The 10,863-nt window shown below is 62.3% G+C and overlaps 1 protein-coding gene across 1 annotated transcript; it reads left to right on the top strand.

The window, feature by feature from the left end:
* Positions 1-481: 481 nt before the first annotated feature.
* On the top strand, positions 482-10,736 carry ECEL1 (endothelin converting enzyme like 1). The gene is made up of 18 exons (XM_027647333.1): positions 482-598; positions 2,022-2,911; positions 4,778-4,846; positions 5,003-5,113; positions 5,655-5,747; positions 5,967-6,091; positions 6,478-6,700; positions 6,851-6,949; positions 7,037-7,111; positions 7,570-7,673; positions 7,898-7,956; positions 8,102-8,153; positions 8,282-8,349; positions 8,460-8,584; positions 8,858-8,923; positions 9,129-9,224; positions 9,754-9,830; positions 10,068-10,736. Exons 2-18 carry the CDS (start codon positions 2,168-2,170, stop codon positions 10,165-10,167), a joined length of 2,286 nt encoding a protein of 761 aa, XP_027503134.1. The 5' UTR covers positions 482-598; positions 2,022-2,167; the 3' UTR covers positions 10,168-10,736.
* Positions 10,737-10,863: the final 127 nt, after the last annotated feature.

Raw genomic sequence — 10,863 nt, 5'->3', positions numbered from 1 at the left:
GGCCGTGCCCACGCGTGCCCCTCCAGGGTGCCCGGCTGCCCGGGGAGTGACAGCAGGGTCCCTGGACGGGCAATGCCAGGCGGAATGGCACTGCCAGCGGCGTGCCATCCCCGCGGGGTGGGGAGCCGAGGGACCCCCTTGCCCTGCCTCCCCGCCGGCGGGGATGAGGTAAGGCTGGCGGGTGGCACAGGGCTGCTCCATTTGCATAATAATCTCGTTAATGGAGCCTGGCCTGCGGGAGAGCCGGGCTGGAGACACCACCCCCTCCCCGCCCCGCCGCCTCCCTCCGGCCCCGCCGCTCCGCCAGCCGCGGCGCGGGGCGCGGAGCGAAGCGCGGGGCGCGCAGCCGGACGGGCAGCGCGGGGCCGGCCAGCCCCCGGCAGCCTCCTGACACCCCCCGGGAGAGCCGGTGAGCACCCCCAAAACCCCTCGAGCATCCCGGACAGCGTCCCCGAGCATTCCGGGCAGCATCCCCCCAGCATCCCGGGAGCATCCCCCAAGTGTCTCGGTGAGCAAACGGCGAGCGATCCCCGAGCACCCGCGGACATCCCGGGCAGCAGACCGAAGCACATACCCTCAGCATCCCCCGAGCACCTCGGTGAGCACCCCGCGAGCAGCCCAGGGAGCAGACCCCAAGCCTGCCGGCGAGCACTCTGCGAGCATCGCCCAAATATCACGGGCGTCATCCCGGGGAGCACTTCCCGAGCATCCCTCGAGCAGCCCTCGACCCCCGAGCATCACTGGCATCATCCCGGCGAGCACCTTCCGAGCATCTCCCTACCATCCCGGCAAGCACCTTCCCGAGCATTCTGGGCAGCGTCCTCCGAGCATCGCGGGCAGCATCCCCCGTGAATCCTGGGCAGCGTCCCCCGGGCACCCCTGAGCATCCCCCGAGCATCTTGGGCAGCATCCCGAGCAGCATCCTCCGAGCTTCCCGGCCAGTCCCCTCCCCGCCCCCGCGCCCGCCGTGCTCGCTGCCGTCCCCGCTAACTTTCCGACGGCGGCAGCTTTCCGGCACGGGCACCGCCAGTCTGCGGCGCCGGGGCACAACTTTGCCCAAGTTGCGGAGGGAACGGGGGTGGGGGGCGCGGTGCGGCCCCGCCGCGGGGGTACTGACCACCTCCCGAGCGGCTCTTTGTCCCCAACCTGTCCTCCTCCACCTGCAAATCCGGATGCCATTCTGCACCAAGCGAGACGCAGGGTCTCCTTTTGAAATCACGCTCACGACTCATCTGTGTCCCCACCCTCCTTTCCCCATGGGCAGACCCCCTCCTCCCCAGTCACCCCTCATAGACACCCCTGCCCATTGGGCACCAGCCAGTGGAGAGCAGTTGGGTGGATGGTGGTGGTGCTTTTGTGGGGGTGCTGTGAGATGTCCAGAGGATCCAGGGCTCTCCACAGACTGGAATTAACTTTGCTCACACATCACGCACCGCACCACGATTTGACACAACACAATGCAACACGGCACACCAGCACCCAACCCAACACAATGCAACAGCACAGCACAGGGCCACGCAACCTGACCCAACCCATGACACTCCAACCCAATGCCTCCCCTCATAAATCTCCCCAAAGCCCCTCTTCCCCAGGCTGCTTACCCCATCTGTACCCCACCCAGAGGGACTGGCAGTCCTGTGCACCCCGTGGTCAGGAAGGGTTCTCAAGGTGCTGTCTGAGGATGGGTTCACTGGACCCCCCTGAATATCCACCCAGTGTGGATGCTCTTGCTGGTGTGCTATGTGGGCATGAGGTGTATGTGAGATAAAGCTGTGCCAGGGGCTGAAACCTGCCTGGGATCATGGAGGCAGGACCCTGCCCTGCCACCAAAGGAGCTGACAGAGGGGACAGCCATGGGATAGAGCTGTCACCAAGCTCCTGGCACTGGGGCCAGTCCCAGCACCATCAGTGGGGCACACAGGCAGGGATGGTGATGCAGACAGCAATGACGACAAGAAGCAACCCCCCCGCCCTTGCTCCTCCCAACTCCCCCCCTCAACCATCTCCTCTGCCTTTTCCAGGAGCTTCCTGACTCACCCGGACACCTTCCACCACCTCCCTGTGCCAGGCACAGCTCCAGCATGAACTGTGGGGTGTCTGAGCCTGCCCTCCTCCTGCCCTGAGCCCCCTGCACCCGTGCTGCCAGCAGGGAGCCTCATTCCTGGCCATGGAGAAGACCTACTCCTTGACAGCACACTATGATGAGTTTCAGGAGGTGAAGTATGTGAGCAAGTACCAGAGCGGGACCCTGCCCAATGGCTTCGCCCTCCAGCTGGGCACAGGGGCCAAGAAGCGCCGCGGGGGGCTGCCACGCTGGAGCCGCCGGGAGGTCTGTTTGCTCTCAGGGCTGGTGTTTGCTGCGGGTCTCTGCGTCATCTTGACGTGCATGTTGGTCCTCAAGTACCTGGCAGCTGAAGAGGACAGCTACTGTCTGGAGGGGTGCCAGGAGAAGAAGGCCTTCCTGCGGGCGTCCCGCTTCCTCAGCGCCAACATGGATGCTACCATCGACCCTTGCCAGGACTTCTACTCCTTTGCCTGTGGTGGCTGGCTCCGGCGGCACGGCATCCCTGAGGACAAGCTGGTGTATGGCACCATCGGGGCCATCGCTGAGCAGAACGAAGCGAAGCTGCGGGCGCTGCTGAGCCGCCCTGTGCGGCGCCGAGCCCCTGCCTCAGCCGAGAGGAAGGTCAAGGAGTTTTTCCGTTCGTGCCTGGACCGGGCTGAGATCGACAGGCTTGGCCCCCGGCCCATGCTGGAGGTCATCGCGGAGTGCGGTGGCTGGGACGCCCCTCCGGACCGCGGGGACATCAACGAGCTGCTCTACAAGACGCAGGGGGTCTACAGCGCTGCCGTGCTCTTCTCCCTCACTGTCAGCCTGGACGAGAGGAACACCTCCCGCTACGTCATCCGGGTGAGGGCACCCTGCCCCTGGGGCTGCCCCCCACACCAGCTACCCACCAGTGCTGGTGACACCTGCCTGATGTCACTGTCTTTGTTGCAGTGGCACTGGGCATGTGGACTTAGCTGCAGCATACGGCTGGGCTGGGGACTCCCTCTGTCCCTGGGGACTCTCCTGTCTCCCCACCATGGGATCCCTGTGTCAGGCTGCCCTGGGGTGAGGGTGGCATGTCCCAGACAGGGTTAGGGATACGGGCAGGGGGATGCCCAGAGTGAGGCAGTGCCGCTCAGCTGGGTGCTGAGGACAGCCCAGCAGGGCACCAGGATTTCCAGAGTGCTGGCAGCCAAGCCCCTCACCTTGGCATTCTGGATGCCATCTGTACTTGGGGACAAGCCCCAGGCAGAGGCAGCACAGCACTATGCCAGGGTGCCAGGGCATCTGCCCATGGCTTTGTCAGCTTTTCCCACTCCTTCCAACCCATGCTTTTTGCCCTGTGGTGCCACCAGGGCACAGGTGGGCTTTGCCAGGGTGGCCAAGCCTCAAGCACCCCAGTGGGCATGGGCGTGCAGTGGTGGGCATGATGGGAGCACAGCAGTGGCGCAGCAGAGGTGCCATGGTGGGCACGGAGATGGGCATGGCAGGGACAGGGTGGGCATAACAGGGACAGGGTGGGCATAACAGGGACATGGGTGTACGTGGTGACAGCATGGCGGGGATGTGGTGTTGGTGCTGGCAGGAGCACTGGGAGGACACAGCGGTGGGGACGAGCCGCCCCGTTCCCTGTGAGATGGTGGGGCTGGGGCGAATGTGAATGAGAGTGTGAGTGAGTGTGCGGGGCCAGGGAGGCGCGGTGGCGGCTCCGGGCCGAGCGTGTGTACACTAGAGGGAGCGTGTGTCACAGGGAAAGGGTGGGCGGGCTGAGCGGGGTCCGGTGTGCGCGCAGTGGGACAGCGTGGGAGTGAGTGGGGGGAGGTGGGTGTGACAGGCAGGGCTGGGGGTCGGGGCTTGGGGGAGCGGTGTGTGTGTCGGGGGCGAATCTGTGTGTTTAGTGAGTGTGATTGGAGGTGGGTGTGCGATGGGTGTGACCGTGATAGGAGGTGTGCGAGGGGGCTCAAGGGGTGTGTGAGGGCTGCAGGTGTGGCAGCGCCCGTGTGGGAAAGCAAAGAGGGTAGGGGGTGATGAGGGAGGTGATGGAGAAAGGCTGAGGGTATCCGTGTGTGTGGGACACGGGAGGCTGAGACAGAGGGAAGGGGAGGGTGTGGGTGGGTCTGTGCCTGTCTGTGTGCGTGTGCACGGAGGGGGAGTAAGACGGATGCATGCATAGGGGTGTGAGTATCCATAGGTATATGTCGTGAGGGATGAGTTACTGGTGCATGTGTACACATATATGCAAGTGTGTTCAGGTGTGTGTATGTGTTAGAGGCCGTGCCTGTGGCTACAGGATAGCAGAGGTTGTGTTCAGAGAGTGAGGGTGTCCATGCAGCTCATCCCTGTGGCTCCTCATGGGGCAGGACACAGCACAGGATTGGGGCTGGCCATGGGCAGGTGTGGGGATACCATGGGGCAGAGTTGGGGTGGACTGTGGTGGCATCATAGGGCAGACTATGGGGCAGCCTGGGTGCCAGTCAGGCCCAGGAGCAGGGGCCTTCCCCTTACCCAGCACTCCCACCCCATTGTATGCTGCCCAGTGCAGCTCCAGCAGCCTCTAGCAGGAGGGAAACTGAGGCACCAACATGCCTGTGGCTGTTCCACCACACTGCCACCCTGCGACTCCAGGGGCACCAGGAGCACACTGTAATACAGGGGAAGGTGAGGGGTGCCTGGTTCAGCACAGCCCCCTTCCTCTGCTCACCCACTGCCCCCGTCTGTCCCCCCCAGATCGACCAGGATGGGCTGACTCTTCCTGAACGGACCCTCTACCTAGGGCAGGATGAGGAGAGCGAGAAGGTGAGGGGGGCACACTGTTGCCGCTGGGATACCAGGAGAGGGACCAGCACCCAGCATGAGGTGTCAGATAGAAGGCACCCCACTGCAGCAATGCCAGGGACTGGGGTGCTGCAGAGCAGTGCAGGGTGGCGCTCAGCATCCCTTCCCTCTGCACAGATCCTGGCTGCATACCGAGTGTTCATGGAGCGACTGCTCACCCTCCTGGGGGCTGAGAATGTGGAGCAGAAAGCCCAGGAGATCCTGCAGCTGGAGCAGCACCTTGCCAACGTGAGGGGGATGCCTGCACAGGGCTTTGGGGTACCCCTGCCCAGCCCTTGGACACCCCAGTTACAAATTTTTGGGGCCCTCCATGTCTGGTCCTAAGGGACCCCATTACAATTCCTCCTTGGGGACCTCCTCTCCCAGCTCCTGGGGACCTTCATGCCTGGCCCTTGGGGAACTCAGCCCCTTGAGGACCCCATGGTCGAGCCGCGGGGACCGAGCCCAACATCTTGAGAACTCCCCGTTCCAGCCCTTGGGACAACCACTCCAGCCCGCATCCACCCTTGTGAACCCACTCTAGGCCCTTGGGGACTTCATACCAAGGTCTCAGAAACCCCACTTTGGTCCTTGTGGGACCCCTGTGCCCATCCCTTGGGTACCCCAGTTCCTTGAGGATGGCAGCAGAGGGTTCCTGGGGCAGGGAGTAGGAAGGATGTGGGTCAGTAACCCCTCTTGCCCCAGAGCTGTGCCCCATCCCAGCGCCCTATCCCTGTGTCACCCTCAGGGTGGGCAGTGGGATGATGACAGCCATGCCCACTCTGTGCAGATCACAGTGTCTGAGTACGATGACGTGCGGAGGGATGTCAGCAGCATGTACCACAAAGTGACCCTGGGCGAGCTGCAGCGCATCACCCCTACGGTGAGTACCCCTCGTGCCAGCCTGTCACCCCTTTCCCCCATCTCCCCTGTGCTCCACATTTGTCCCTGTCCCCCTGCTCCACGCCCTTGCTGCACCCCCCCTTTTGCCCCTAGTTAAGTTTACTTGAGGGTGATGAATCCACCTTGCACTTTTGTGGGTGGGAAGGGGTGGCAAGGAGCGGGGGTCCCCGTGCCCCCCTGACAGTGCCTGACCTGGCAGCTCAAGTGGAAGCGCTTGCTGGACCGCATCTTCCATGACAACTTCTCGGAAGAGGAGGAGGTGGTACTGCTGGCCACCGAATACATGCACAAGGTGTCCGACCTCATCCGTGTGACACCCAGCAGGTGAGGGAGGTTGGCACCCCCTGTGCCCCTGGCACCTTTCCCAGCCTGGCACAGAGTGTCTGCGGCTGGTCCCCCCCCCTCCATCACCTTCTTCCTGGGAAGGCTGGGCTGAGCACAGGAAACCTGAGAAATCTCCTGGGAGAAGGCACTTTTTTGAGCCCCACAGCATCCTGGTCATGTCTGGACTCCCACTGAGCCACCCATACCAGAGGTTACCAGGCTCATCACACATCCGGGAGGGACATGGTGCCAGACTGTTCCTGTGTCCCCACAGGCCATGGCCCCCCTGTTTCCCTGAGCAGGGGTATCCCCATCCTGGCGCATGCTCCTGCCCTCCCTGTGTGCCTGAGGACATGCCCAGGGCTGATCTTGCCCCCTGTCACCAGGATCCTTCACAACTACATGCTGTGGCGCATCGTGGTGGTGCTGAGCGAGCACCTCTCCACCCCCTTCCGCGATGCCATCCACGAGCTCTCCAAGGAGATGGAGGGCAATGAGAAGCAGCTTGAGCCGGGTAAGATCTGCCTGAGCCAGGCCAACAAGCACTTCGGCATGGCCCTGGGTGCCCTCTTCGTTGAGGAGCACTTCTCCTCTGCCAGCAAAGCCAAGGTAGGTGATGCTGCCTTATGGGCATGAAGCCACCACAACCCTCCTGTCACCTTGCCAAAGTGCCACTGCCACCCAGCACCCCACTGAGGGCTGTGTGGTGGGTAATGGATGGCGAGGATGCTGTACCAGCACTGTGGTGATCCATTACAGGTGCAACAGCTGGTGGAGGACATCAAATACATCCTGGACCACCGCCTGGATGAGCTGGACTGGATGGACGAGGAGACACGGAGAGCAGCCAGAGCGAAGGTAGTGGCCACCAGCATGAACCACTGTCCTTGCCCCCATCACCAGCCTGGGGTGGGAGCCTGAACCCACCACTCACTTTGCCTACAGCTCCGGTACATGATGGTGATGATCGGGTACCCTGATTTCCTGCTGAAGCCAGAGGCCATCGACAAGGAGTATGAGGCAAGGAATGGCCCAGGAGCACAAGGGGGAGGGGGCATGTGTAGGGGGAAGGTGTTCCCCACATCAGGGTCTGCGGAGATGCCACCCTAAAACAAGCCACCTCCTGGTGCTCATTGTGCCCACCACTGGCAGGGTGCCCCACACAGGCAGTGCCATACTCTCCCTGGGGTCTGGGATGGTGTCTTCTTCCCCACATCACAACCCGCTGAGCTCAGCCCCATTCTCAGCAAGGGCTGGGATTGCCAGCATGACCCAGGGACCCCACAGAGCTGATGGAGAAGCAGCTGTCCCTGTGGGCACACAGCATGGGACATGAGGATGAATTTGTGCCATATCCAGCCCACGGCCACAACCCCACACTCTCTCTCACTAAGGCTCCTGGGGGTGGGAGGGTGTCCCAGCCCTGCTAACCATGGACTTGGGCCTGGCATCCCCTCTGATATGACTGTGCCCCCCAGTTTGAGGTGGATGAGAAGACCTACTTCAAGAACATTCTCAACAGCATCGCCTTTGGCATCAGGCTCTCGGTGAAGAAGATCCGGCAGGAGGTGGACAAATCCGCGTGGGTACCCCCTTGCCCTGGGAGGAACATGAGGGGGCACAGCATGACCCCACCAATGCCCCCTGTTCCCACGCCCAGTTGTACCCCACAGGGTGAAGGGCACAGGACAAGCCAGGAATGCCCCCTTTTTCCCCAGCAAAGGGGTGGCCTTTCCTGTCCAAAGGGGTGGCCTTTCCATGCCCCTTGGTGCCCCTGCAGCCTGGCCCCACTGTCTCTCCTTGCAGGTGGCTGCTGCCTCCCCAGGCACTGAACGCCTACTACCTGCCCAACAAGAACCAGATGGGTGAGCACTGCCCACCCCCTGCTCAGCCCCTGGGGTGGGGGAGTGGCAAGGATCTGGGGTGGGGGCAGAGCACTGGCACTGGCTGGTGCTGTGGGTGGGTACAGGGCAGGGTAACCCCCAGTGCAATGTTCCTCTCTGTCCCCAGTGTTCCCTGCTGGCATCCTGCAGCCCACCCTCTATGACCCTGAGTTCCCGCAGTGAGTGTGGGGCTGGGGGGTGGCCAGGAGTGTCATGGTGGGCGATGGGGTGCCAGTGTCCTGGGGTCACCACCATCCCTGCCACCACCTTGCTCTACACCTTCTCACCCCTGTTCCCCACCCAACAGGTCACTGAACTATGGTGGGATTGGCACCATCATTGGGCATGAGCTGACCCATGGCTACGATGACTGGGGTGAGTGTCCCCCCTGTACCATGCCAGGGTGGGAGGTGGGTGGGCTGGGGGCAGCCACGCAGGACACCTGGGTCCCTCGGGACTACTGGAGGTGGCGGTTGCCTTGGCAGGGGGACAGTACGACCGGCACGGGAACCTGGTGCACTGGTGGACGGAGCGGTCGTACAGCAAGTTCCTGAAGAAGGCGCAGTGTATCGTCAACCTCTATGACAACTTCACTGTCTACAACCAGCGGGTGAGATGCCCCTCACCTGCTGGGCAATGCCCCCCAGGGCACACACTGCCCCGTGGGGGGCCCTGCCTCTCTGTTGCCATGGCTGGGTGCCTGCAGGAGAGCCTGGCTCTGCCCTGCCCAGCCCTGAGACCCAGCGACTCATCACAGGTCAGCTTAGAAATTCCTCAGGGTGCTGAGTGGGGGCAACTGAGGAACAGCCTATGTGCCAGGATGGGGATGGGGGGATGCCTGGCTGAGGGGACATCTCTGTTCACCTGTCATTTCTCTTGGCAGGTGAACGGCAAACACACACTGGGGGAGAACATTGCTGACATGGGGGGGCTCAAACTCGCCTACTACGTAAGTGTCCCCCCACCCTGGGGTGTCACAGCCATGGGCCAGCTGCTTTTGCCATTCCCACTGAGTGAGCAGGAGATCCCCCAGCCCCTCCTTGCTCCCTGCAGCAGGGAGTGGGCATGATCCTGCTTGCTGGTTGCTGGCCCTGAGGGGTGGGTTCAGGGTGGGTTTGGAGGAGGCCATGCTGAAGCCACCCTTTGTTCTCCAGGCCTACCAGAAGTGGGTGAGGGAGCACGGGCCTGAGCACCCCCTGCACCACATGAAATACACACACGACCAGCTCTTCTTCATCGCCTTTGCCCAGGTGAGACCCTGTCCTCCCCACATGTAACAGGTACTGGGGCAGGAGGGTCACCCTGTGTGGGTGGCCCAAAGGGATGGTGAGACAGCCCTGGGGGACCCAGTTCCAATAGCCAGGAGTCAGGCTCAGCTGCATCAGCAGGTCCTGGTCTCAGGGTACCGGGCATAGCCCTGCACAGAGCACCCCACATTGCCCCGTTGCTCCTGGGGACCCTACAATAGCAAACATGTGTGTCCCCCATCATCTCCAGAAGCCCCATACTAATAAATACACGTGATTCCAAACTTCTAGGAGAACCCTACAGCCAGGCAGCTCACAAACCAGGAGACCCTATAACAACAAACACGCCTCCACACTCTCTCAACCCACCTGTACCACATACACAGGCTCCTGGGACACTCTACAACAACAATTACAACTGAAGCATCGCTGGCCTAAACTCCCAGCAGCCAGAAGGGCCACTGTGCCCCAGTAGGTGCCAGGACCTGGGGTGTCCCATCTGGCTCACCCCTGGAACCTTTCTCCCCTGCAGAACTGGTGCATCAAGCGGCGATCCCAGTCCATCTACCTGCAGGTGCTGACAGACAAGCATGCCCCCGAGCACTACAGGTACCGGGTGCTCCTGAAATGGAAGGGGCACAGTGGGTGCCAGCCTTCTCCACAGCTGTCAGTGCCATACAAAATGGGGTGGGCAACCTTTGGGGTGCTGGTGCCACCAGTCTTTGGGTGGATATCCCTGAGGGAGGGATGGGGTAGTGCTGGGATGAGCAGGTGCCCTGAGTAGGACCCATGGCAGCAGCAGGGGCAGGAGGTGCCCAGCTCTGAGGTGCCCTCCTCTCCTGCCAGGGTCCTGGGCAGTGTCTCGCAGTTTGAGGAATTTGGACGGGTTTTCCACTGCCCCAAGAACTCTCCCATGAACCCAGTGCACAAGTGCTCAGTGTGGTGAGGCCGATCCCCCTCTGGCAGGCTGGTAGCCCCCATCCCCATCCCTGCCTGAGTGCCACTCTGTACCCACTCCCCACCTTCCCGTCTCCCCTTCCTACTCTTCAGGCATAAGGGGCACCCCCAGGTGTCATAGGGGGTCACCCCAATGACAAGTACCCGCCATAGGGGTGGAGGCAGCGGGGAAACACTTGTTGGGCAGCTGCCTCCTGCCCATCCCCTTCCTACTCACTGCCCTGTGCACTGGGGGGGCCCTCAGTCTCCATGGAGGAATGAGGGCACGTCCAGGCACCCCTGTACCCCATCTTCTGTCCACCCACCCCAAACCCTTCACCGAGTCCTACCACATCCAGCCCAGCATCCGTCAAGGCAGGGAGAGCAATCCAGAGTCACGATGGGGTTGCCCCATGCCAAAAGTCTCCCCTCCCCGGTGCCCTCCCTGGCATCCACCACACCAGCCCCATCCTGCCCCTTACCAGCCCTGCCAGTGGGGAGGCACAGTGGCAGAGTTGGGGGCCAGGCAATGCCAGCCTGCCTGGGAACACAGACATCTGCTGTATTTTTCGCTGCTGTTTCTGGTCAATAAAGCACTGGATATGCCGGGCGGTTGCAAGGGGCCATGGCTCGTATATGGGAGCAGTGGGCAGCACCCCTAGCCCTGTTACCCCAGCACCCCCACACTGCTAACATGCTTGTCTCA

Source organism: Corapipo altera, unplaced genomic scaffold (assembly GCF_003945725.1).
Source record: "Corapipo altera isolate COAL_440 unplaced genomic scaffold, ASM394572v1 113, whole genome shotgun sequence".
NCBI classification, from domain to species: domain Eukaryota; kingdom Metazoa; phylum Chordata; class Aves; order Passeriformes; family Pipridae; genus Corapipo; species Corapipo altera.
The sequence above is the reverse complement of the archived record's forward strand: the minus strand, read 5'-3'. Positions and strand labels throughout refer to the sequence as shown.